A 27684-nucleotide genomic window follows, 5' to 3' on the forward strand; every position below is an offset into this window, starting at 1 on the left:
GAATATAATATTTGAATAAAAATGTATTTTTTCTCCGTTGCTATATATCGTCACGCATCAACAATTTGAATGATAAACCTAAAATAAAAGGAGGATACAAGTTGAAGTTACTACCATCTAAAGAATGTATAAGTAATTCTGATGAAGATATTTTTAATTGTGATCTAACTACATAATTAATATGTTTAATTCAATAAATTTATAACACATTATTTCATCGACTTCCTTACCGAATGATAATGGAAAATCTACTGAGGTCGTTCACCACCGCGCGAAGCGCGGATAATTTACCTAGTAAGTAATAATATCAATTAGTTGTTCACACTTCAAAGTAACAGCTAACAATATAAAGTAATAACATCGTGAAATTGGGTCAAAATATATAAGTAATAAAATTTTAAATATTAGTTTGTATTTATTTAATAAAACTTCAATTCTTCGGTGCTCCGTGGAATTGTTATCCTAACACCGAACATTTAACCGAAGAACTAAAGTTTTCGGAAAAAAAACAAACACCGAACTGAAACATCGAAGAATCGACACTGAAAAACTGAATTATTTTGGTTCGGTTCGATTTTTCGGTATTCTAACCGTAAATTTAGGCATAAACTTTATTTTTTTCTAAAAAAAAAAATAGTTAATAACTTAAAGTATTTTAAAGCCATATAAGAAAATTCGATAATTTTTTTTTTGGTTGACTCAAATTTCAACAGTAATACTTTTAAATTGAAAAGAAACCCAAAGGACGAAAAGGAAATTCCAACTTGTGAGAAGTTGATTGCTTAATTCATTCATACAGATTCTTGTTTCCAAGAAAAGTTCTCCCTCTGTAAAAATGATGAATATCTCAGCTGCTCTGTCCCCAACAGCCATGGAAAGAGTTCTCAATTGAGAAAATTAAAACATGGAAAAAAAAGAAGAAAGATTTGAAGTCATGAATGCTGGTAATCACGCTCTTGGGGTCTTCTTGGTTATTGATCTTATGAATAGCGCTAGAACAGCAGTATTTCTTTATCAAATGTGTGAAGGCTCTTTTAAACAAGTTTTGATTATTACTGCAGTTCATATAGATGGTTATTTTGAGCATTTGGATGTAGGTTTGAGCTAAGGCATAGGGGTGAATTTATTTCAACTGTTCTCCAGATAGCTGTTGTTTCTGAACTTGATTTTAATGCTTCTTGTATGTATTTTGTTCTTTGTTGGATTCTGATAGTGTTTGAAGTCATTATACATCACCAATGCATCACAGAACTCAGCCTTTGTCAGCTCTTCTATTGTGACATAATGTTGTTTTGTTCTCGACGATAAGTCCTGTCTATGATTTTGTATGCTTCCATCCTTATTGGAAAGGAAGAGTAAGACACTTTTTTTCCTTGTATCCCTAAGATGAAAAATTGTTCTTCCTTTCAGCATTCAAGTTGCTTACTGTACAGCTCTATATTCTCCCACATTGGCATGTAAGAGAAATATGGAGCAAAAGCAGTAGTATTAATAATGGGCTGAGCTAACTGGGAAACATACTTACCTGGACGGGGTCAATGGGTGATCATTAAGACCCATGGCCTAGGTTGGTGACCTCCATTGCACTTTGGAGGGGTGCCTGCCTAAGGTCGGCCCAAGTGGTCGAGCCTACGTCATAATTTGTTGCAGCGGGGGCCTGCGTTCGCGCGGCCCCTACCCAAATCTAAGTTCAAAATTATCTTATCCAATAATCAATTTATGTGACAAGAGCAACTCTGGATACACTAGTGGTAGAGTAACTGTTAAAATAGCATTTACAATAACTGAAAATTGCTGCTTTGGTTGAGCTATGCCAAACGAAGATCTGTTAAAACATGTAGAGGTGTAATGGTCCTGAACAGAATGACAAGGGTTGAGCTTATGGTCCGTCAGTTTGTAAAATGTCAATGCAGCGCACAGTTTGTATACATTTTCAAGTAAGAAAAGGCTGAGGAAGTTGAAAACTAACACGACCTGTGAGCTTGAGGAAGCTGGTGATGTTTCAGCCAATGCTATATAAGAATGTAGTATTATATATGTTATGAGGATTACACATGGAAGGAAAAGGGAAGATGATATAGAAGTCTTTTATTAGCTGATACCTTTTTTTCATAGAGGCTTCTGTTAAGAGGTTGTTTTGAGGAACCTTTGTCGTTAATTATCTCTACTTGGTGATTGTTGTTGTCAAACACCGTGGATTTTGATGTAATAACAATAGAAAAATTCTGATGGAAGTTGCGTTGCTGGCTTTTGTAATATGCACAACTAGAGTGTCATGCTTATAATTTTCAAAGATCAACTTACATAAAACAGTGTTTTTGTCTAACAAAAACTATGCCGATGTGTGAATAACTTTCACTATAAGTGTGGTATCCTGCTTATTGGGTGGTGGTGGAAGAAGTAATGGAAGGGGAAGAGAAAGTATTGGGGTAGGGGTAAAGTAGGGTTATAACTATCACTGTAAACGTGGTATCCTGGTTATCCAGCGTCAGGGTGTATGTTTGCGTGAACTATAAGAGCATGCAATGAGGGTTATTTGTTATTTTTAACAGAGGCACGGATGAATTTATTTAAATTGTTTCTTCAGATACCTGTTGTTTCTTAACATAATTTTGATGCTTCCTGTATATATTTTGTTCTTTGTTGATTCTGAATATGAGCTTGTGTATTACAGTGTTCAAAGTCATTATAGCATCCCCAATGCCTCACAAAACTAGGCCTTTGTTAGCTCTTCTGTTGTATGCTTCCATCCTTGTTGGGAAAGAACACTTATTTTGCTTGCATCCGTATAGAGCGTATTGTATATGTTTCCGATTACTCGGAGAAATTAGTTGCTGTGTTTTTTTGCCAAAACTATTCAGTAAGTTAAGAAGAGAGGTGGCTGCAATACCATGTGAATTCTCAATGTTTAAATCAACCAAATACGAAGGATTATATGTGAGACTTTCTTTCTAGATATATTTTTCATCTGTAATTGTTTTAATTGTCAAAGCACAATTTTATAATTTACAGAAGTTCATCCTTTAAATTTAAGACAACTTTCATACTTCTTGTATTCAAAGAGAATCGAACATAGGCTTCGTTAATTAATTTTCTTTCGAGTAATTCTCCCACATTGGCATCTAAGAGAAAAGTGGAACAAAAGCAGTAGTATTAATAATGGACTGAGCTAACAGGAAAACATACTTACCTGGACGGGGTCAATGGGCGATCCATAAGACCCATGGCCTAGGCTTGTGACCTCCATTGCACTTTGGAGGGGTGCCTGCCTAAGGTCGGCCCAAGTGGTCGAGCCTACGTCATAATTTGTTGCAGCGGGGGCCTGCGTTCGCGCGGCCCCTACCCACATGTAAGTTCAAAATTGTCTCTCCTTTATAAAATTGATGAGAGAAAAGCAACTCTGGCTACCAGTTGAGACACTTGCTAATTTCAAGTTTGGTATAAGAATGCCTACATCTAAAGAACAACTCTTTAGAGGCAGAGAACAACTGTTAAAAAAAACGCATATTTTTTTATATTCAGATTGTGAAATCAATTGAGTCTTGTTAGCTACCTACTGTATTAGACTCCTTATTGACGGGAGATAATAAGATTCTGAACAAAATCAACCTGAGAAAAGGCTGAAGAAGTTGAAAACTATAACACGACCTGTGAGCTAGAGGAAGCTGGTGATACTGCAGCCGATGCTATATAAGAATACCAGAGGAAATTGCAAAAATAAAAAAAATAGCTGTAGTTATAATCAGTTGCATAGGAGGAGAAAAGATTCCTACCTCATGAGCTAGGTCGTATAGAAATATCTGTGGATAGAGTAGCCGTTGACGTTGAAAATGACTGGAAAGATGCCAATGATAATGTAATGCCTGTAAAATAATGGCTCGTTGAAGGAAAGATTTTACCAGGCATGTTAACTCTACTGTCATTGTATTTCTTTTCTTAGAATACGAATTTTCATGTTGCAAAGGAAGAAGGACATGAGCTAAAGGTGAGAAATGAGATGACTCGGTAATTATACTGACATCTTGATGTCTTGATTGCTCTGGAGAAATCTAGTTACACTTGTAGTTGATGTGCATCAGGAAGAGCCAAAGATGCTGTAGTTTTATAGGAAGCTCGTCATGAGAAGTATCAGAACCTCAAGTATAAAGATGAAGCTATTGAGGTGTATGTACTATCCCACTGATGTTGTGACCAGATGATATTCCACAAAACACACACCCGCGGAGCATACCTCTTTCATTTTCTACCTCTCACTTCTAAACTTAATTGGTGCAAAATATATAAGACGTTGACAAAGAAGTTTGCAATGTATGTTGAAATAGGCGATGGATATAGAGGACCAAAAAAGCATAGAGAAGTTGCAGCAAACACGTAAATGGCAAGGAGCATGATCAAAGAGCAAGCACAATGTGATGGTCATACACTTTCAATAAGTTGAAGCTCTTGATTAACCTAGTACGATCAAATGATCTACATATGACCATATTGTAGATCGTCTATATAATATTTATGTGTCGATATGAGCTGTGTACAGCATATTTAAAGTAAGATCGTTAGAGCTTAGATCTTCCAGAAATAAAGACTATGTCATGAAGCAGATTGAGCCTTTATATAGATTGGTTCAGGCCTGATGACCTTTAGGTTATGTTGCTTAGACTCTCCAAAAATGTTGCTGCACTCGTATCGGATCCTCCAAAAATGCAGTACTTTCGGAGGATTCTACAAGCACCTTTCAATGTTGTTGAAGAGTCCGAGGAACATAGTCTTTAGGTGGTCAAGTTTTGCAGATATGGAAATGCATCTGAAGAACTGTTCTCTAACAGCTTGTTTGTTACGGAGGGAGATTATTTTCTTTAGTTCTTCTTGTATTGAAAGAGGAACAAATAGTATCCATTACACTGTTTTTCTTTCTATCTCCAAACAGAAAGCGATAGAGAGTAGTAAGTATTTCTCCCACATCAGCAACTAAGAGAAAAGTGAAGCAAAAGCAGTAGTATTAATAATGGGCTGAGCTAACAGGAATACATACTTACCTGGACGGGGTCAATGGGTGATCAATAAGACCCACGGCTTAGGTTGGTGACCTCCATTGCATTTTGGGGGGGTGCCCGCTTAAGGTTGGCCCAAGTGGTCGAGCCTACGTCATAATTTGTGGTAGTGGGGGCCTGCGTTCGCGCGGCCCCCAGCCAATCCGAAGCCCAAACGTTTTCAGCCCAATTTGTGGCCATATGTTTTCTTCAATTAAGCAAATATTGTGCATTTATTCCTCATTTTGTGTTTTTAAATCTTGTTGAACAATCATTACAAATGCTATTGCATTAATTTTTAAATAAAATTGTTTTTTTCAAAATATATATATTTGGAGGATTATAAGCAAGTGGATATGTATAAACTCGACAGTCATTATTCCATTTTCTTATCTCAAGCTATATTCTATTCATACTTTAAGTTAAATATGGACGAATTTGTATATATGGAGGTTGAGGATAGCGATGACATGATTCTATTCTAGATAAGAAGATATAGAGTTTTAATCATACTTTTAAATTAAATATGGATGAATTTGTATATATGGAGGTTGAAGATAGCGATGACATGATTCTATTCTAGATAAGAAGATATAGAGTTCTAATCATACATTAAGTTAAATATGGATGAATTTGTATATATGGAGGTTGAGGATAGCGAGAACATGATTCTATTCCAGATAAGAAGATGTAGAGTTCTAATCGTACTTTAAGTTAAATATGGACGGATTTGTATATGTGGAGGTTGAGGATAGCGAGAACACGATTCTAGATAAGAAGAGAGTGAGGATAAAAGTAGTAGGTAGTTGAACTCTTAATATTTCTATCATTGGGTTCATATAATGTAGAACTCTTAATGCTGCAAATCACATGAAAACCCTTCATGTTTATACCTTTTTAAATGAACCTTAAAGTTATCATCCAATCTAAAATCTAGTAAGAATATCTTAATTAAAAGTGATTTTGGCCATTGTTGTTAGTCCATTGTGTCACTGAAGGGAACTTTATTTTAGAGAACATCAATGTTATTTTAGTTGGAAATCTACTTTAATTTTTTTTCCGAGACTAGTAATTGATAGATTATTGATTTAGCATAAATAGAAAAAACTTAACTTGACGGACTTGAAAGCAAACAATCTTTCGTGGAAGTCATACTCACAAGGCTACAAGGAATATCATGTTCCAATAACTCAATACTTGTACTTAAGCACAAGATATATCCCTAGTCCAGACTATTTGCTAAACACGTTGTAAAGCTTTATACTCGAATAACTCCAAATCATCACGGAGTACTGTTTCGTATCCTTTTCACGTGGTATAAAACACATAAGAAAAATATCACCTCATATGACCTTTCTTCTGAGCTAATATGATTGGAAGTTAGTCAGAAAGTCCAAAACCACTCAACTTCACAAATGCACCTTTTGAATCGTAAAATTACTAGAGAGGAAAAAAAAAGGGATACATACAATTTGATTCCATTCACTGTTGCAAGATAAGTGAGTGGTGGGTGCTGTTTGGCGTTTATTCCTGAAAATGGATCTTTCAAAGAATAGGAAGAAGATGCCAATGAGTCTAAAATTTTATTGTAGTGGCGGAAGAAAGAGAGGGGGTGACTGTGGATGCAAACTGATAACATTATAAGAAAAGACCAAAGACGGGGAAAAGGTGTTTAAACTACTGGAATGCCAAAACGCATTTTATGCTTTCGGGGAAGATGTGTTTAACTTATAAAGGCATACCACTGTCGCCCTGTGGTAGAAAACGTGTTTTATGCTTTGGACATCTTTTTATTTATTTATTGGAATTTTAAAATACGATAAATGATAAATGTAGTGTCCTTAGATGCCCCATATCAGTGCATAAGATTCTGTTTTAAATATGGAGCTATAAAAGTATGAATGATTTTTCCACATCGGCGCGGAGGTCAAAAAGAACATTCTAATCTGGATGGTGTCTATGGTCGATATTGAAGTGCCATTTCCTAGGCCGATGACCTCCATAGCACGTTGGAAGGGTGGCCACTGTTGGGCGGAGAAAGCACCACAACTAAAATTTGATATGACAATTAATATGAAAGTAAATTGGACACGAGAATTTTACGTGGAAACCCCTCTAACTGATAGAGGGGAAAAACCAGTTAGAGGGGAAAAACCACGGGGTAGAAGGATCTCACTATTAAAATATGGAGTACACTGCTCTCAAATACAAAGAGAAAACAATAAATAACACTTCTCTCTTGTAAAAGGAACAACTACTAAAGAGGACACTCAAGACTACAAAATTTATCTTGGTTTTTTTTTTTTTGACTTTTCTTTTCATCAGCCACCGGCCAGCTCAAGTGGTCCAGGAATCGCAGTTGGAGCAGGACCTTCAGCGAGCAGGTCAACAGGACGACAGTGGTATGCCTTTTTCTTGTGGTTGAACTTGTGTGCCCTTTTTCATATCAACAAACAAGCAAATTGCTGGGATTCTTTTAGATTTGTTGAGGAAGTATCGCTTTTTGATACTAAATTGAGCTTGGATTGGGTGGTGGCGCAGTGGTTTGGGCTTGGAACTTCCATGCCCCTTGCCAGCCAAAGCAAGGGGTTTGCCTTCTCGATTGTGCTCGTTGCACCGAGCTTGCCTACTGTGGGGTACCTCTCCTGTATGGTTTGCGAGCTATTACATAGGAGTGGGGCTTTTATCCTGTGCGCACCCAAAGGGTAGCGGCTGCGTGTATCTCGTCATAAAAAAAAAGATTTCATGTTTCTTGCATTTGATATCTGTTACAATCTGTTGTCTTTTGTGTTGCTGTTACCGTATTAATTGACCTGTTTTCTCCACTGCTGTATTTTTTTCTTCATAACTACTTTTATTTGTTGCACATTAACTGAAGGTCTGTCGGAACAGTCACTCTACCTCTACGACGTAGGGGTAAGGTCTGGGTACACTTACCCTCCTCAGGCCCCATTTGTGGGATTACATTGGGTATGTTGTTGTAACTACCAACGTTTGTCAATACTCTTTATTGTATCAGCTATAATATCATTAAGATCATCAAGACGTGCCTCTCATAGGTGACAATGACAGTAGTTCTAGGATATTTGGGTGAAATCGGAATGGTTGGTTTCACTAGACAGAAAAACGTCCGTCATATTGAAGTTAAACAGACATTCATACATGATGTCTATCTCTATCTTAAACTCGTTCAATATGTACTCCAGTCATTCCAGGAATAGTTCGTCTCTCATATGTTGTGTGTTGCGTGGTCTGTTTTTAGGAAGCAAATAAGACGGAAATAATGTGTTTTTTCTACTTGAAGGAGATCGTAGAACTTTAGTTTTCTTGATTTTCCCTGTTTTACTGGACTCAAATAATGAGATAACTTGTGAAATCCATCTATGTGTCGATACGCTGTGGATGACATTAAATTTTGCATTTAGGAACAATGTAAACTGCAACTTTCAATTGGTCCTCAGGTTCGATGTTCAAAATTCTCACACTTGTGATGGTTGCTATGATAAAGATAATGAATGAGTCAGTAGCTTCTTTATGCATTTCAGTTTAATACGTGATTTTTTTGTAATTACACCAAAAGTAGAAGGGACTAAGACACTTCATCCTAATTTTATGAATGGAGCTGCTAGTATCTTCATAAATTCTTGGTTTTCTCTCTTTCCAGTCTATCCAACGTTTAGCCCCTTACCTAGTCTCTGATTGCACTCAAAAAGTTGTTTCCTCGTGCTAAGATAACCTTTCAGATGCTGATTTTCTGCAGGGACCTTAGCATTTGATGCAGAATATAGTCGACGGTTAGAAGAACACAACAAACACATTAATGAGTTAGGGACAGCTGTCAATTCACATGCAAGTGATCCTGAACTGCGAAGTATTGTGAATAATGTCACTGCACATTACGATGAGGTCTTTAGGATGAAAGGAAATGCAGCCAAGGCGGACGTATTCCATGTCTTGTCAGGGATGTGGAAACCCCCTTCCGAGCGGTGTTTTATGTGGATTGGTGGCTTCCGCCCCTCAGAACTTCTTAAGGTGACCTCTTCTTGCTCTCATATGCGTTTAATTTTGCATCTGTTCTTCTATATTGCCCATCTAGACTTTCCCAGTATAGGATTATAAAAAGATGTTATACTTCTTGATAATGTATGAAAAGGTCCTGTTGTTAGCAGTTCTAACAAGTTCTTAGTAGTATGTAGAACTTCAGTGATTTATGTTTGTGAAAATCGAGAATACTTGCTAAGGATTGGGTGGTTTCACTTTCCGAATGAATGAGGTGCCGTGCAGTGTACAATTGTATTTTTATGTCACTATCTTCTATAACACCATCGACCCCACTTGTGGGATTACACTGGATTTGTTGTTTCTGTTGTATCTTCTATAACACCATCGCTGTAGTTTCGTGACCTTGTACAATAGGTAAGGTCTGAGATGCTCCTTCAAATGGCACGGACTTGCAATTATTTGTATTGAAGCTCTTGATTTTCTTCTTGTGTTCACTGCATAATAGTATCTCTAACGAGACCTGATTTCTAGAAGCAAAAGCTTGGATAAAATTGTGTGGTTATTTCTATCCATCCCGGACGAGGTTTCCTGAGCTTCTTCAGCTTGGTGATGTTAGCAGACTTCCAGTTGCATCTGATGTTAATGTGCTTTCACTCTGACCGTTCATGGTATTTTGTGCAGGACTTATATGAGTTCTGTACATCATATTTGATTTTGTTCGTATCATTTTTCATTTGTCATTCTGAAGTGGATAAATTAAGAACCTCAAGTTGCTACTGTAGATAACATTCTTTGCTAAAGTTGAATACATCATAATTGTATAGTATAAGTTCAAAATGCTGTTTCTAAGCTGTAAACAAGTTTCTTTATAACCAATTATGTGTTATTTTAGTATTTTTCTCATTGTATGATTTCTTCGGTAATGCAGCTTCTAGTCAATCAGTTAGAGCCTCTAACCGAGCAGCAGTTACTTGGCATTTACAACTTGCAGCAATCATCTCAACGATCTGAAGATGTTCTCTCACAAGGTATGGAGGCGTTGCAGCAATCCTTGGCGGAGACATTAGCCAACGGATCTAATTATATGGGTCAAATGGCAATGGCTATGGGGAAACTAGGGACTCTTGAAGGTTTCCTCCGTCAGGTAAATCTATTTTTTCTGCTGCTTCCTATTCTTTATTTGTTTAAATTGTTTACGCTGGATGTTCTGCGAAAGCTCGTTCAGTTGTTTGAACATATGGAAGTCGGGGGCAAGCAAAAGTTACTCTGGAGATCTTGTAACTGCAGGTAGCGCTTTCATTGAAACTACATTATACATCTTGTTTCTATTGATCTTTGTACTCTGGTACCTTGTCCTCTTTAATGTCCTTTAACGAGGTCATAAAATAGGCCAAAGTTTATGTTTGAAACCTCTAAAATCATCTGTAACTGCAAGGAGCGCCTTCACTGAAACTACAGTATACGTCTTGTTTCAATTGATATTTGAACTCTGGGTGCCTTGTCCTATTTCATCTCCTTTAATGAGGTCATAAAATAGGCCAAAATTTATGTTTGAAAACGTTCTAAAATCATCAATTGGCCTTGTCATCTGCATGCGTATCAATTGTATGATTGAAGATAGCCTTTCATGTTCATTTCGCTGTAGCAACTCCACGTTCAGAGATTTCTGGTTTGTTATATTGGTTTTATGTCGTCTCTGGAGGCAAAATACGTGAAGATAAAAGTCTTTGCATCTTTCTGGCTCTTTTTACAGGCGCACAACCTGCGTCAACAAACATTGCAACATATGCATCGCATATTGACAACCAGACAATCAGCGCGTGCTCTTCTTGCAATAAGTGAGTACTTCTCACGTCTTCGAGCTCTCAGTCTCTTTGGCTTGCCAGATCACGAGAGCAATAAGTATGACATGCATCGCAATATTCTACTGAAACTCGAATATGCTACTTTGATACACTGGCCAGTATATGAGATGCATCTAATTTACTACATGTAAAGTGGTATTGTATGTGCTTGTGGAAGTGCAAAAATTGTTTTTTTTCCTCTAGGTTTTGAGGATGTCAAAATTTTACTCTGTGAATTAGGAACCAATAATGTACCTGTGATTTTAGCTTTACAAGGAAAAAAGTTCAGTTAGGGATTTTAAAACATGTAATAGATAATTATTAGATACTTTGAAAGTTTTATGCTGAAACAAATTATAGCATCTTTTATCTCCTTTCATTTTATCTTTACTTTTATAGTATCTTTTTTTTTAATAACAACTCTACCTTATATTCTATTTTTCTTGTAATAACGAAAAACAATGCAATGTACCAAGACATTGTATTCATCAAAACAACACAATACGATACATTATGAAATAATACGTAATTACCTCCAAACAAAATGTAAAAGCACTTGTTGAATCAAAGATACAATCCATCAAGTAGAAAAAGAAAAAACTGATTTAGAGTGATAAAACTCTCATGAGTTTCGTTCCACATAGGCATCTAAGAGAAAACCGGAGCAAAAGCTGCAGCATAACTAATGGGCTGAGCTAGCCGGTCAACATACTTACCTGGACGGGGTCAATGGGTGATCAATGCGATCCATAGCCTTGGTTGGTGACTTTCATTGCACTTTGGAGGGGTGCCCGCTTAAGTGAAATTATCCGTCCAATCCGGCCGACAAGCAGTCCCTATTTTTAACATCATCCTGCCTTCTCAAAAGTTAATTTTTCCAGTAACTATGCAAATTTTGTGGATAGTGGACATAATTTAATATTTACTTGGTTTCCGGCAACAAAATGCAAAGGTGTGATGCGAACTTTCTTCCTTCTTCTTTGTGTCGGTTTCTTTATTTTTAATCTTTGTAGACTAACTTTAAAGTATGCAGGTTTTTGAAGATCTTTTTATGGCGGAACATATCTACATTTGTGACATTTAGAAGCTATATGCTAGAGGTGGTGTCTCTTCAGAAGTTTCACTTTGATCAAATGTGTCTACGTGTCCATCAAGAATTGAAGTAACTTCCCTATCATTAAGTGTTAAAAGTACATTTGTTATGTATTACTGGTACCTCTCTATGGTAATTGTTATTGCTTATTTTTTGGATTGTTAGATAATATGAGAAATGCTTACACCAATAATATTTCCATTTTTTGCATCAAATGCTTTATTTCTCTTTTTTTTAATCAAGCTGTAATCTTCTTCTACGTTTCAATGTTTATTATGTCTAGAAAATCTAATCAAGATTCTTAAACCAATAATTTGAAATTCCTTAAGTGCAACACACTTTTGTTTAAGAACCAAACTATAATATGAAAAACCTATTAACGTTGTTCTCATGATATGATAAATCTTTCAATGCTTATTTTAATGTGAAATACGACTTGAAAGTTGATAGATTATTTTTTATAATGACAGGTTATGTTATGAAAGTCATCTGATTTGCATTGACATAGCGTCAACTTATTCCCATCAACAATGATTTTAAAGCCATGAACAGATTCCCACTAATTAGCTTTAATCAATTTACTGCATCCAGTTATTATATATATATATATATATATATATATATATATATATATTTGGGAATTAACAATATTTATAACACCATTGCTCTTTTTGTTAATCTAAAAAAGTAATTCTTATGAAGATGAGTAAGTAATTTGTATGCCTTGCATCTGCCCCGTCATTCAATGAACTTTAGTATGATTGGTGGACTTAGAATGCAATAGTACACAATTTCTCATCTTTTCATTCTCCTCTTTATAGATTATATAACACTCTATTTGGATGGTTGTTACTTATTGTTTCATAATGTATTGTATTATATTGTGTTATATTGTATCATAATTTATTATTTTAATGAATACAATATTTGAATAAAACTGTATTTTTCTCCGTTGCTATATATCGTCACACATCAGCAATTTGAATGATAAACCTAAAATAAAAGGAGGATACAGGTTGAAGTTACTACCATCTAAAGAATGTATAAATAATTCTGATGAAGATATTTTTAATTGTGATCTAACTACATAATTAATATGTTTACTTCAATAAATTTATAACACATTATTTCATGGACTTCCTTACCGAATGATAATGGAAAAGTCTACTGAGGTCTTTCACCGCCGCGCGAAGCGCGGATAATTTACCTAGTAAGTAATAATATCAATTAGTTGTTCACACTTCAAAGTAACATCGTGAAATTGGATCAAAATATATAAGTAATAAAATTTTAAATATTATTTTGTATTTATTTAATAAAACTTCAATTCTTCGGTGCTCTGTGGAATTGTTATCCTAACACCGAACATTTAACTAAAGTTTTCGAAAAAAAAACAAACACCGAACTGAAACATCGAAGAACCGACATTGAAAAACCGAATTAATTCGGTTCGGTTCGATTTTTCGGTATTCTAACCGTAAATTTAGGCATAAACTTTATTTTTTTCTAAAAAAAAAAACAATAGTTAAGAACTTAAAGTATTTTAAAGCCATATAAGAAAATTCGATAAAATTTTTTTTGGTCGACTCAAATTTCAACAGTAATACTTTTAAATTGAAAAGAAACCCAAAGGACGAAAAGGAAATTCCAACTTGTGAGAAGTTGATTGCTTAATTCATTCATACAGATTCTTGTTTCCAAGAAAAGTTCTCCCTCTGTAAAAATGATGAATATCTCACCTGCTCTGTCCCCAACAGCCATGGAAAGAGTTCTCAATTGAGAAAATTAAAACATGGAAAAAAAGAAGAAAGATTTGAAGTCATGAATGCTGGTAATCACGATCTTGGGGTCTTCTTGGTTATTGATCTTATGAATAGCGCTAGAACAGCAGTGTTTCTTTATCAAATGTGTGAAGGCTCTTTTAAACAAGTTTTGATTATTACTGCAGTTCATATAGATGGTTATTTTGAGCATTTGGATGTATGTTTGAGCTAAGGCATAGGGGTGAATTTATTTCAACTGTTCTCCAGATAGCTGTTGTTTCTGAACTTGATTTTAATGCTTCTTGTATGTATTTTGTTCTTTGTTGGATTCTGATAGTGTTTGAAGTCATTATACATCACCAATGCATCACAGAACTCGGCCTTTGTCGGCTCTTACTGTACAGCTCTATATTCTCCCACATTGGCATGTAAGAGAAATATGGAGCAAAAGCAGTAGTATTAATAATGGGCTGAGCTAACTGGGAAGCATACTTACCTGGACGGGGTCAATGGGTGATCATTAAGACCCATGGCCTAGGCTTGTGACCTCCATTGCACTTTGGAGGGGTGCCTGCCTAAGGTCGGCCCAAGTGGTCGATCCTACGTCATAATTTGTTGCAGCGGGGGCCTGCGTTCGCGCGGCCCCTACCCAGATCTAAGTTCAAAATTATCTTATCCAATAAGCTATTTATGTGAAAAGAGCAACTACTACTGGTAGAGTAACTGTTAAAATAGCCTTTACAATAACTGAAAAGGGCTGCTTTGGTTGAGCTATGCCAAACGAAGATCTGTTAAAACATGTAGAGGTGTAATGGTCCTGAACAGAATGACAAGGGTTGAGCTTATAGTCCGTCAGTTTGTAAAATGTCAATGCAGCGCACAGTTTGTATACATTTTCATGTAAGAAAAGGCTGAGGAAGTTGAAAACTAACACAACCTGTGAGCTTGAGGAAGCTGGTGATGTTTCAGCCAATGCTATATAAGAATGTAGTATTATATATGTTATGAGGATTACACATGGAAGGAAAAGGGAAGATGATATAGAAGTCTTTTATTAGCTGATACCTTTTTTTCATAGAGGCTTCTGTTAAGAGGTTGTTTTGAGGAACCTTTGTCGTTAATTATCTCTACTTGGTGATTGTTGTTGTCAAACACCGTGGATTTTGATGTAATAACAATAGAAAAATTCTGATGGAAGTTGCGTTGCTGGCTTTTGTAATATGCACAACTAGAGTGTCATGCTTATAATTTTCAAAGATCAACTTACATAAAACAGTGTTTTTGTCTAACAAAAACTATGCCGATGTGTGAATAACTTTCACTATAAGTGTGGTATCCTGCTTATTGGGTGGTGGTGGAAGAAGTAATGGAAGGGGAAGAGAAAGTATTGGGGTAGGGGTAAAGTAGGGTTATAACTATCACTGTAAACGTGGTATCCTGGTTATCCAGCGTCAGGGTGTATGTTTGCGTGAACTATAAGAGCATGCAATGAGGGTTATTTGTTATTTTTAACAGAGGCACGGATGAATTTATTTAAATTGTTTCTTCAGATACCTGTTGTTTCTTAACATAATTTTGATGCTTCCTGTATATATTTTGTTCTTTGTTGATTCTGAATATGAGCTTGTGTATTACAGTGTTCAAAGTCATTATAGCATCCCCAATGCCTCACAAAACTAGGCCTTTGTTAGCTCTTCTGTTGTATGCTTCCATCCTTGTTGGGAAAGAACACTTATTTTGCTTGCATCCGTATAGAGCGTATTGTATATGTTTCCGATTACTCGGAGAAATTAGTTGCTGTGTTTGTTTGCCAAAACTATTCAGTAAGTTAAGAAGAGAGGTGGCTGCAATACCATGTGAATTCTCAATGTTTAAATCAACCAAATTCGAAGGATTATATGTGAGACTTTCTTTCTAGATATATTTTTCATCTGTAATTGTTTTAATTGTCAAAGCACAATTTTATAATTTACAGAAGTTCATCCTTTAAATTTAAGACAACTTTCATACTTCTTGTATTCAAAGAGAATCGAACATAGGCTTCGTTAATTAATTTTCTTTCGAGTAATTCTTCCACATTGGCATCTAAGAGAAAAGTGGAACAAAAGCAGTAGTATTAATAATGGACTGAGCTAACAGGAAAACATACTTACCTGGACGGGGTCAATGGGCGATCCATAAGACCCATGGCCTAGGCTTGTGACCTCCATTGCACTTTGGAGGGGTGCCTGCCTAAGGTCGGCCCAAGTGGTCGAGCCTACGTCATAATTTGTTGCAGCGGGGGCCTGCGTTCGCGCGGCCCCTACCCACATGTAAGTTCAAAATTGTCTCTCCTTTATAAAATTGATGAGAGAAAAGCAACTCTGGCTACCAGTTGAGACACTTGCTAATTTCAAGTTTGGTATAAGAATGCCTACATCTAAAGAACAACTCTTTAGAGGCAGAGAACAACTGTTAAAAAAAACGCATATTTTTTTATATTCAGATTGTGAAATCAATTGAGTCTTGTTAGCTACCTACTGTATTAGACTCCTTATTGAAGGGAGATAATAAGATTCTGAACAAAATCAACCTGAGAAAAGGCTGAAGAAGTTGAAAACTATAACACGACCTGTGAGCTAGAGGAAGCTGGTGATACTGCAGCCGATGCTATATAAGAATACCAGAGGAAATTGCAAAAATAAAAAAAATAGCTGTAGTTATAATCAGTTGCATAGGAGGAGAAAAGATTCCTACCTCATGAGCTAGGTCGTATAGAAATATCTGTGGATAGAGTAGCCGTTGACGTTGCAAATGACTGGAAAGCTGCCAATGATAATGTAATGCCTGTAAAATAATGGCTCGTTGAAGGAAAGATTTTACCAGGCATGTTAACTCTACTGCCATTGTATTTCTTTTCTTAGAATACGAATTGTCATGTTGCAAAGGAAGAAGGACATGAGCTAAAGGTGAGAAATGAGATGACTCGGTAATTATACTGACATCTTGATGTCTTGATTGCTCTGGAGAAATCTAGTTACACTTGTAGTTGATGTGCATCAGGAAGAGCCAAAGATGCTGTAGTTTTATAGGAAGCTCGTCATGAGAAGTATCAGAACCTCAAGTATAAAGATGAAGCTATTGAGGTGTATGTACTATCCCACTGATGTTGTGACCAGATGATATTCCACAAAACACACACCCGCGGAGCATACCTCTTTCATTTTCTACCTCTCACTTCTAAACTTAATTGGTGCAAAATATATAAGACGTTGACAAAGAAGTTTGCAATGTATGTTGAAATAGGCGATGGATATAGAGGACCAAAAAAGCATAGAGAAGTTGCAGCAAACACGTAAATGGCAAGGAGCATGATCAAAGAGCAAGCACAATGTGATGGTCATACACTTTCAATAAGTTGAAGCTCTTGATTAACCTAGTACGATCAAATGATCTACATATGACCATATTGTAGATCGTCTATATAATATTTATGTGTCGATATGAGCTGTGTACAGCATATTTAAAGTAAGATCGTTAGAGCTTAGATCTTCCAGAAATAAAGACTATGTCATGAAGCAGATTGAGCCTTTATATAGATTGGTTCAGGCCTGATGACCTTTAGGTTATGTTGCTTAGACTCTCCAAAAATGTTGCTGCACTCGTATCGGATCCTCCAAAAATGCAGTACTTTCGGAGGATTCTACAAGCACCTTTCAATGTTGTTGAAGAGTCCGAGGAACATAGTCTTTAGGTGGTCAAGTTTTGCAGATATGGAAATGCATCTGAAGAACTGTTCTCTAACAGCTTGTTTGTTACGGAGGGAGATTATTTTCTTTAGTTCTTCTTGTATTGAAAGAGGAACAAATAGTATCCATTACACTGTTTTTCTTTCTATCTCCAAACAGAAAGCGATAGAGAGTAGTAAGTATTTCTCCCACATCAGCAACTAAGAGAAAAGTGAAGCAAAAGCAGTAGTATTAATAATGGGCTGAGCTAACAGGAATACATACTTACCTGGACGGGGTCAATGGGTGATCAATAAGACCCACGGCTTAGGTTGGTGACCTCCATTGCATTTTGGGGGGGTGCCCGCTTAAGGTTGGCCCAAGTGGTCGAGCCTACGTCATAATTTGTGGTAGTGGGGGCCTGCGTTCGCGCGGCCCCCAGCCAATCCGAAGCCCAAACGTTTTCAGCCCAATTTGTGGCCATATGTTTTCTTCAATTAAGCAAATATTGTGCATTTATTCCTCATTTTGTGTTTTTAAATCTTGTTGAACAATCATTACAAATGCTATTGCATTAATTTTTAAATAAAATTGTTTTTTTCAAAATATATATATTTGGAGGATTATAAGCAAGTGGATATGTATAAACTCGACAGTCATTATTCCATTTTCTTATCTCGAGCTATATTCTATTCATACTTTAAGTTAAATATGGACGAATTTGTATATATGGAGGTTGAGGATAGCGATGACATGATTCTATTCTAGATAAGAAGATATAGAGTTTTAATCATACTTTTAAATTAAATATGGATGAATTTGTATATATGGAGGTTGAAGATAGCGATGACATGATTCTATTCTAGATAAGAAGATATAGAGTTCTAATCATACATTAAGTTAAATATGGATGAATTTGTATATATGGAGGTTGAGGATAGCGAGAACATGATTCTATTCCAGATAAGAAGATGTAGAGTTCTAATCGTACTTTAAGTTAAATATGGACGGATTTGTATATGTGGAGGTTGAGGATAGCGAGAACACGATTCTAGATAAGAAGAGAGTGAGGATAAAAGTAGTAGGTAGTTGAACTCTTAATATTTCTATCATTGGGTTCATATAATGTAGAACTCTTAATGCTGCAAATCACATGAAAACCCTTCATGTTTATACCTTTTTAAATGAACCTTAAAGTTATCATCCAATCTAAAATCTAGTAAGAATATCTTAATTAAAAGTGATTTTGGCCATTGTTGTTAGTCCATTGTGTCACTGAAGGGAACTTTATTTTAGAGAACATCAATGTTATTTTAGTTGGAAATCTACTTTAATTTTTTTTCCGAGACTAGTAATTGATAGATTATTGATTTAGCATAAATAGAAAAAACTTAACTTGACGGACTTGAAAGCAAACAATCTTTCGTGGAAGTCATACTCACAAGGCTACAAGGAATATCATGTTCCAATAACTCAATACTTGTACTTAAGCACAAGATATATCCCTAGTCCAGACTATTTGCTAAACACGTTGTAAAGCTTTATACTCGAATAACTCCAAATCATCACGGAGTACTGTTTCGTATCCTTTTCACGTGGTATAAAACACATAAGAAAAATATCACCTCATATGACCTTTCTTCTGAGCTAATATGATTGGAAGTTAGTCAGAAAGTCCAAAACCACTCAACTTCACAAATGCACCTTTTGAATCGTAAAATTACTAGAGAGGAAAAAAAAAGGGATACATACAATTTGATTCCATTCACTGTTGCAAGATAAGTGAGTGGTGGGTGCTGTTTGGCGTTTATTCCTGAAAATGGATCTTTCAAAGAATAGGAAGAAGATGCCAATGAGTCTAAAATTTTATTGTAGTGGCGGAAGAAAGAGAGGGGGTGACTGTGGATGCAAACTGATAACATTATAAGAAAAGACCAAAGACGGGGAAAAGGTGTTTAAACTACTGGAATGCCAAAACGCATTTTATGCTTTCGGGGAAGATGTGTTTAACTTATAAAGGCATACCACTGTCGCCCTGTGGTAGAAAACGTGTTTTATGCTTTGGACATCTTTTTATTTATTTATTGGAATTTTAAAATACGATAAATGATAAATGTAGTGTCCTTAGATGCCCCATATCAGTGCATAAGATTCTGTTTTAAATATGGAGCTATAAAAGTATGAATGATTTTTCCACATCGGCGCGGAGGTCAAAAAGAACATTCTAATCTGGATGGTGTCTATGGTCGATATTGAAGTGCCATTTCCTAGGCCGATGACCTCCATAGCACGTTGGAAGGGTGGCCACTGTTGGGCGGAGAAAGCACCACAACTAAAATTTGATATGACAATTAATATGAAAGTAAATTGGACACGAGAATTTTACGTGGAAACCCCTCTAACTGATAGAGGGGAAAAACCAGTTAGAGGGGAAAAACCACGGGGTAGAAGGATCTCACTATTAAAATATGGAGTACACTGCTCTCAAATACAAAGAGAAAACAATAAATAACACTTCTCTCTTGTAAAAGGAACAACTACTAAAGAGGACACTCAAGACTACAAAATTTATCTTGGTTTTTTTTTTTTTGACTTTTCTTTTCATCAGCCACCGGCCAGCTCAAGTGGTCCAGGAATCGCAGTTGGAGCAGGACCTTCAGCGAGCAGGTCAACAGGACGACAGTGGTATGCCTTTTTCTTGTGGTTGAACTTGTGTGCCCTTTTTCATATCAACAAACAAGCAAATTGCTGGGATTCTTTTAGATTTGTTGAGGAAGTATCGCTTTTTGATACTAAATTGAGCTTGGATTGGGTGGTGGCGCAGTGGTTTGGGCTTGGAACTTCCATGCCCCTTGCCAGCCAAAGCAAGGGGTTTGCCTTCTCGATTGTGCTCGTTGCACCGAGCTTGCCTACTGTGGGGTACCTCTCCTGTATGGTTTGCGAGCTATTACATAGGAGTGGGGCTTTTATCCTGTGCGCACCCAAAGGGTAGCGGCTGCGTGTATCTCGTCATAAAAAAAAAGATTTCATGTTTCTTGCATTTGATATCTGTTACAATCTGTTGTCTTTTGTGTTGCTGTTACCGTATTAATTGACCTGTTTTCTCCACTGCTGTATTTTTTTCTTCATAACTACTTTTATTTGTTGCACATTAACCGAAGGTCTGTCGGAACAGTCACTCTACCTCTACGACGTAGGGGTAAGGTCTGGGTACACTTACCCTCCTCAGGCCCCATTTGTGGGATTACATTGGGTATGTTGTTGTAACTACCAACGTTTGTCAATACTCTTTATTGTATCAGCTATAATATCATTAAGATCATCAAGACGTGCCTCTCATAGGTGACAATGACAGTAGTTCTAGGATATTTGGGTGAAATCGGAATGGTTGGTTTCACTAGACAGAAAAACGTCCGTCATATTGAAGTTAAACAGACATTCATACATGATGTCTATCTCTATCTTAAACTCGTTCAATATGTACTCCAGTCATTCCAGGAATAGTTCGTCTCTCATATGTTGTGTGTTGCGTGGTCTGTTTTTAGGAAGCAAATAAGACGGAAATAATGTGTTTTTTCTACTTGAAGGAGATCGTAGAACTTTAGTTTTCTTGATTTTCCCTGTTTTACTGGACTCAAATAATGAGATAACTTGTGAAATCCATCTATGTGTCGATACGCTGTGGATGACATTAAATTTTGCATTTAGGAACAATGTAAACTGCAACTTTCAATTGGTCCTCAGGTTCGATGTTCAAAATTCTCACACTTGTGATGGTTGCTATGATAAAGATAATGAATGAGTCAGTAGCTTCTTTATGCATTTCAGTTTAATACGTGATTTTTTTGTAATTACACCAAAAGTAGAAGGGACTAAGACACTTCATCCTAATTTTATGAATGGAGCTGCTAGTATCTTCATAAATTCTTGGTTTTCTCTCTTTCCAGTCTATCCAACGTTTAGCCCCTTACCTAGTCTCTGATTGCACTCAAAAAGTTGTTTCCTCGTGCTAAGATAACCTTTCAGATGCTGATTTTCTGCAGGGACCTTAGCATTTGATGCAGAATATAGTCGACGGTTAGAAGAACACAACAAACACATTAATGAGTTAGGGACAGCTGTCAATTCACATGCAAGTGATCCTGAACTGCGAAGTATTGTGAATAATGTCACTGCACATTACGATGAGGTCTTTAGGATGAAAGGAAATGCAGCCAAGGCGGACGTATTCCATGTCTTGTCAGGGATGTGGAAACCCCCTTCCGAGCGGTGTTTTATGTGGATTGGTGGCTTCCGCCCCTCAGAACTTCTTAAGGTGACCTCTTCTTGCTCTCATATGCGTTTAATTTTGCATCTGTTCTTCTATATTGCCCATCTAGACTTTCCCAGTATAGGATTATAAAAAGATGTTATACTTCTTGATAATGTATGAAAAGGTCCTGTTGTTAGCAGTTCTAACAAGTTCTTAGTAGTATGTAGAACTTCAGTGATTTATGTTTGTGAAAATCGAGAATACTTGCTAAGGATTGGGTGGTTTCACTTTCCGAATGAATGAGGTGCCGTGCAGTGTACAATTGTATTTTTATGTCACTATCTTCTATAACACCATCGACCCCACTTGTGGGATTACACTGGATTTGTTGTTTCTGTTGTATCTTCTATAACACCATCGCTGTAGTTTCGTGACCTTGTACAATAGGTAAGGTCTGAGATGCTCCATCAAATGGCACGGACTTGCAATTATTTGTATTGAAGCTCTTGATTTTCTTCTTGTGTTCACTGCATAATAGTATCTCTAACGAGACCTGATTTCTAGAAGCAAAAGCTTGGATAAAATTGTGTGGTTATTTCTATCCATCCCGGACGAGGTTTCCTGAGCTTCTTCAGCTTGGTGATGTTAGCAGACTTCCAGTTGCATCTGATGTTAATGTGCTTTCACTCTGACCGTTCATGGTATTTTGTGCAGGACTTATATGAGTTCTGTACATCATATTTGATTTTGTTCGTATCATTTTTCATTTGTCATTCTGAAGTGGATAAATTAAGAACCTCAAGTTGCTACTGTAGATAACATTCTTTGCTAAAGTTGAATACATCATAATTGTATAGTATAAGTTCAAAATGCTGTTTCTAAGCTGTAAACAAGTTTCTTTATAACCAATTATGTGTTATTTTAGTATTTTTCTCATTGTATGATTTCTTCGGTAATGCAGCTTCTAGTCAATCAGTTAGAGCCTCTGACCGAGCAGCAGTTACTTGGCATTTACAACTTGCAGCAATCATCTCAACGATCTGAAGATGTTCTCTCACAAGGTATGGAGGCGTTGCAGCAATCCTTGGCGGAGACATTAGCCAACGGATCTAATTATATGGGTCAAATGGCAATGGCTATGGGGAAACTAGGGACTCTTGAAGGTTTCCTCCGTCAGGTAAATCTATTTTTTCTGCTGCTTCCTATTCTTTATTTGTTTAAATTGTTTACGCTGGATGTTCTGCGAAAGCTCGTTCAGTTGTTTGAACATATGGAAGTCGGGGGCAAGCAAAAGTTACTCTGGAGATCTTGTAACTGCAGGTAGCGCTTTCATTGAAACTACATTATACATCTTGTTTCTATTGATCTTTGTACTCTGGTACCTTGTCCTCTTTAATGTCCTTTAACGAGGTCATAAAATAGGCCAAAGTTTATGTTTGAAACCTCTAAAATCATCTGTAACTGCAAGGAGCGCCTTCACTGAAACGACAGTATACATCTTGTTTCTATTGATATTTGAACTCTGGGTGCCTTGTCCTATTTCATCTCCTTTAATGAGGTCATAAAATAGGCCAAAATTTATGTTTGAAAACGTTCTAAAATCATCAATTGGCCTTGTCATCTGCATGCATATCAATTGTATGATTCAAGATAGCCTTTCATGTTCATTTCGCTGTAGCAACTCCACGTTCAGAGATTTCTGGTTTGTTATATTAGTTTAATGTTGTCTCTGGAGGCAAAATACGTGAAGCTAAAAGTCTTTGCATCTTTCTGGCTCTTTTTACAGACGGACAACCTGCGTCAACAAACATTGCAACATATGCATCGCATATTGACAACCAGACAATCAGCGCGTGCTCTTCCTGCAATAAGTGAGTACTTCTCACGTCTTCGAGCTCTCAGTTCTCTTTGGCTTGCCAGACCACGAGAGCAATAAGTATGACATGCATCACAATATTCTACTGAAACTCGAATATGCTACTTTGATACACTGGCCAGTATATGAGATGCATCTAATTTACTACATGTAAAGTGGTATTGTATGTGCTTGTGGAAGTGCAAAAATTGTGTTTTTTTTTCTCTAGGTTTTGAGAATGTCAAAATTTTACTCTGTGAATTAGGAACCAATAATGTACCTGTGATTTTAAAACATGTAATAGATAATTATTAAATACTTTAAAAGTTTTATGCTGAAACAAATTATAGCATCTTTTATCTCCTTTCATTTTATCTTTACTTATTAGCTAATAATCTTATTTTATCTTTTATAGTATCTTTATTTTTAATAACAACTCTACCTTATATTCTATTTTTCTTGTAATAACGGAAAACAATGCAATGTACCAAGACATTGTATTCATCAAAATAACACAATACAATACATTATGAAAATTACCATCCAATCAAAATGTAAAAGCACTTGTTGAATCAAAGATACAATCCGTCAAGTAGAAAAAGAAAAAACTAATTTAGAGTGATAAAACTCTCATGAGTTTCGTTCCACATCGGCATCTAAGAGAAAACCGGAGCAAAAGCTGTAGCATAACTAATGGGCTGAGCTAGCCGGTCAATATACTTACCTGGACGGGGTCAATGGGTGATCAATGAGATCCATACCCTTGGTTGGTGACTTTCATTGCACTTTGGAGGGGTGCCCGCTTAAGTGAAATTATCCGTCCAATCCGGCCGACAAGTAGTCCCTATTTTTAACATCATCCAAAAGTTAATTTGTCTAGTAACTATGCATATTTTTAACATCATCCAAAAGTTAATTTGTCCAGTTACTATGCAAATTTTGTGGATAGTGGACATAATTTAATATTTACTTTGTTTCCGGCAACAAAATGCAAAGGTGTGATGCGAACTTTCTTCCTTCTTCTTTGTATCGATTCCTTTATTTTTAATCTTTGAAGTAACTTTAAAGTATGCAGGTTTTTGAAGATCTTTTTATGGTGGAACATATCTATATTTGTGACATTTAGAAGCTATATGCTAGAGGTGGTGTCTCTTCAGAAGTTTCACTTTGATCAAATGTGTCTACGTGTCCATCAAGAATTGAAGTAACTTCCCTATCACTTAAGTGTTAAAAGTACATTTGTTATGTATTACTGATACCTCTCTATGGTAATTGTTATTGCTTATTTTTTGGATTGTTAAATAATATGAGAAATGCTAACATCAATAATATTTCAATTTTTTGCATCAAATGCTTTATTTTTGTTTTTTTTATCAAGTTGTAATCTTCTTCTACGTTACAGTGTTTATTATGTCTAGAAAATCTAATCAAGATTCTTAAACCAATAATTTGAAATTCCTTAAGTGCAACACCCCCAATAATTTGAAATTCCTTAAGTGCAACACCCTCCAGATAGCTGTTGTTTCTGAACTTGATTTTAATGCTTCTTGTTTGTATTTTGTTCTTTGTTGGATTCTGATAGTGTTTGAAGTCATTATACATCACCAATGCATCACAGAACTCGGCCTTTGTCAGCTCTTCTATTGTGACATAATGTTGTTTTGTTCTCGACGATAAGTCCTGTCTATGATTTTGTATGCTTCCATCCTTATTGGAAAGGAAGAGTACGACACTTTTTTTCCTTGTATCCCTAAGATGAAAAATTGTTCTTCCTTTCAGCATTCAAGTTGCTTACTGTACAGCTCTATATTCAACCTTGTTTATACATCCTCTTGCCATATTATTGTGAATGAGAACGATGAAATATAATATTTGTATCTTGTAGTTCATATAATATATAACTCTTAATGTTGCAAATCACATGAATCTCTTAATGTTTATGCCTCTTTAAATGAACCTTACGGTTATCATCAACATGTGCCATTTTGCTGCTGCTTAATTTAGTGTGTTTTGTATGTTACTGATTACTCGAACTTAGTTGCTGTGTTTTTGCCAAAACCATTCAGTACGTTAAGCAGAGAGGTGGCTGCAACACCATCTAAAATCTCAATGTTTAAATCAACAAAATTCAAGGATGATATGTTAGACTCTCGTTCCATACATATTTTTCATCAGTAACTGTTTAAGTTGTCGAAGCATAAATTTATCATTAAAAGAGGTTCATTCTTTAAACTTAGACACCTTTCATACTTCTTGTATTCAAAGAGAATCGAATGTAGGCTTCATTAATTTTCTTTTTCTGTTTCCAAACAGAAAGCTAAAGAGAGTAAAGTAATTCTCCCACATTGGCATGTAAGAGAAATATGGAGCAAAAGCAGTACTATTAATAATGGGCTGAGCTAGTTGGGAAACATACTTACCTGGGCGGGGTCAATGGTTGATCATTAAGACCCATGGTCTAGGCTTGTGACCTCCATTGCACTTTGGAGGGGTGCCTGCCTAAGGTCGGCCCAAGTGGTCGAGCCTACGTCATAATTTGTTGCAGTGGGGGCCTGCGTTCGCGCGGCCCCTACCCAAATCTAAGTTCAAAATTGTCTTTCCTTCATAAAATTGATGAGAGAAAGGCAACTCTGGCTACCAGTTGAGTCACTTGCTAATTTCAAGTTGTTATAAGAATGCTTCCATCTAAAGACCAACTCTTAGAGGCAGAGAACAACTGTTAAAAAAAAGCATATTTTTTTTATTTTCAGTTTGTGAAATCAACTGAGTCTTGTTAGCTGCTACTGTATTAGACTCCTTATTGAAGGGAGATAATAAGATTCTGAACAAAATCAACCTGAGAAAAGGCTGAAGAAGTTGAAAACTATAACATGATTCTATTCCAGATAAGAAGACATAGAGTTTTAATCATACTTTAAGTTAAATATGGATGAATTTGTATATATGGAGGTCGAGGATAGCGATGACATGATTCTATTCTAGATAAGAAGATATAGAGTTCTAATCATACATTAAGTTGAATATGGATGAATTTGTATATATGGAGGTTGAGGATAGTGAGAACATGATTCTAGATAAGAAAGAGATTGAGTATAAAAGTAGTAGGTAGTTGAACTCTTAATATTTCTATCATTGGGTTCATATAATGTAGAGCTCTCAATGCTGCAAATCACATGAAACTCTTAATGTTTATACCTTTATAAATGAACCTTACAGTTATCATCCACAGGTGGCATTTCTCTTCTACTTAGTTTAGTCTGTTGTAAACGTTTACTGATTACTCGGAGAACTTCGTTGTTGTGTTCTTGGCAAAACCATTCAGTAAAGCAGAAATGTGGCTGCAATATCATGTGAATTTCTCAATGTTTAAATCAACAAAATTCAAGGATTATATGTAGTTCATGTTTTAGTTGTCAAAACTTAATTTTGTAGTTAAAAGTTCATTCTTTAAACTTAAAGACACCTTTCATACTTCTTGTATTCAAAGAGAATTACTCAAAATGGCTAAAGAGAGTATGCTATGTTTGGTAATTCTCACACATCAGCATCTAAGAGAAAACTGGAGCTAAAGCAGTAGTATTAATAATGGGCTAAGTTAACTGGATAACATACTTACCTATAAGACCCATGGCCTAGGCTTGTGACCTCCATTGCACTTTGGAGGGGGTCAATAAATGATCAATAAGAAATTATGTTGTCTGGAAAGAAACTGATGAGAGGAAAGCAACTCTGCATTAGAAGGATCAGAACCTCAAGGACCAAGATATTAATTTGAAGTTTGAAACAACATAGAGAAGTTGCAGCAATTCCGTAAATGACAAGGTGCAATGGGATGGTCATACACTTTCAACGTGAAAAATATATATTGTTATCAAGGATAGAGCAAACAATCTCAAGCAATTTTTGCAACCCCTTAACCACTACACTAAAGTTTCAACTTGTGTCAAGAGGTGTCAACACTTGTATATATATTCATTAAACTAAATTTTGACCTATTATACAATGTAATTTTCCGATGAAGGGGTGTTAAGCCCCGCCCCTGGTTGTGTACATCATAGGGAAAGTAAGAGCATCCATGCTTAAAATTCCGGAAATAAAGACATGCCACGAAGAAACTTAGGCCTATGGATTGATTCAGGCC

General features: G+C 36.1%; 2 protein-coding genes and 7 non-coding genes across 9 annotated transcripts; all 9 read left to right on the plus strand.

Annotated features, from left to right (window-relative positions):
• The first annotated feature begins 904 nt into the window (after positions 1–904).
• Positions 905–11063, plus strand: LOC129876819 (TGACG-sequence-specific DNA-binding protein TGA-2.1-like). The gene is made up of 6 exons (XM_055952309.1): positions 905–1093; positions 3941–4005; positions 7353–7429; positions 8788–9059; positions 9958–10173; positions 10783–11063. Exons 1-6 carry the CDS (start codon positions 905–907, stop codon positions 11023–11025), a joined length of 1062 nt encoding a protein of 353 aa, XP_055808284.1. The 3' UTR covers positions 11026–11063.
• On the plus strand, positions 1518–1678 carry LOC129877943 (U1 spliceosomal RNA). The gene has a single exon (XR_008763659.1). It is a non-coding gene; the product is annotated as a U1 spliceosomal RNA (small nuclear RNA).
• LOC129877952 (U1 spliceosomal RNA) lies at positions 3183–3343 on the plus strand. Its single transcript, XR_008763666.1, has one exon. It is a non-coding gene; the product is annotated as a U1 spliceosomal RNA (small nuclear RNA).
• On the plus strand, positions 5026–5186 carry LOC129877954 (U1 spliceosomal RNA). The gene has a single exon (XR_008763668.1). It is a non-coding gene; the product is annotated as a U1 spliceosomal RNA (small nuclear RNA).
• A 2724-nt stretch (positions 11064–13787) lies between the features above and the next one.
• Positions 13788–23790, plus strand: LOC129876820 (TGACG-sequence-specific DNA-binding protein TGA-2.1-like). The gene is made up of 6 exons (XM_055952310.1): positions 13788–13946; positions 14067–14182; positions 20045–20121; positions 21480–21751; positions 22650–22865; positions 23475–23790. Exons 1-6 carry the CDS (start codon positions 13788–13790, stop codon positions 23622–23624), a joined length of 990 nt encoding a protein of 329 aa, XP_055808285.1. The 3' UTR covers positions 23625–23790.
• On the plus strand, positions 14218–14378 carry LOC129877946 (U1 spliceosomal RNA). Its single transcript, XR_008763662.1, has one exon. It is a non-coding gene; the product is annotated as a U1 spliceosomal RNA (small nuclear RNA).
• On the plus strand, positions 15875–16035 carry LOC129877953 (U1 spliceosomal RNA). The gene has a single exon (XR_008763667.1). It is a non-coding gene; the product is annotated as a U1 spliceosomal RNA (small nuclear RNA).
• On the plus strand, positions 17718–17878 carry LOC129877955 (U1 spliceosomal RNA). The gene has a single exon (XR_008763669.1). It is a non-coding gene; the product is annotated as a U1 spliceosomal RNA (small nuclear RNA).
• Positions 23791–25955: 2165 nt separating the features above from the next.
• LOC129877956 (U1 spliceosomal RNA) lies at positions 25956–26116 on the plus strand. The gene has a single exon (XR_008763670.1). It is a non-coding gene; the product is annotated as a U1 spliceosomal RNA (small nuclear RNA).
• The last annotated feature ends 1568 nt before the right edge of the window (positions 26117–27684 follow it).

Source organism: Solanum dulcamara, chromosome 12, assembly GCF_947179165.1.
Source record: "Solanum dulcamara chromosome 12, daSolDulc1.2, whole genome shotgun sequence".
Taxonomy (NCBI): domain Eukaryota; kingdom Viridiplantae; phylum Streptophyta; class Magnoliopsida; order Solanales; family Solanaceae; genus Solanum; species Solanum dulcamara.

Excerpts from the sequence above, each read along its gene's own strand:
- LOC129876819 (XM_055952309.1), top strand. The coding sequence starts at position 905 with ATGGAAAAAAAAGAAGAAAGATTTGAAGTCATGAATGCTGGTAATCAC. Across the intron at positions 7,430-8,787 it reads AGGTCAACAGGACGACAGTG|GGACCTTAGCATTTGATGCA; the intron begins GTATGCCTTTTT and ends GATTTTCTGCAG. Across the intron at positions 9,060-9,957 it reads GCCCCTCAGAACTTCTTAAG|CTTCTAGTCAATCAGTTAGA; the intron begins GTGACCTCTTCT and ends TCGGTAATGCAG.
- LOC129876820 (XM_055952310.1), top strand. The coding sequence starts at position 13,788 with ATGAATGCTGGTAATCACGATCTTGGGGTCTTCTTGGTTATTGATCTT. Across the intron at positions 21,752-22,649 it reads GCCCCTCAGAACTTCTTAAG|CTTCTAGTCAATCAGTTAGA; the intron begins GTGACCTCTTCT and ends TCGGTAATGCAG. Across the intron at positions 22,866-23,474 it reads TTGAAGGTTTCCTCCGTCAG|ACGGACAACCTGCGTCAACA; the intron begins GTAAATCTATTT and ends CTCTTTTTACAG.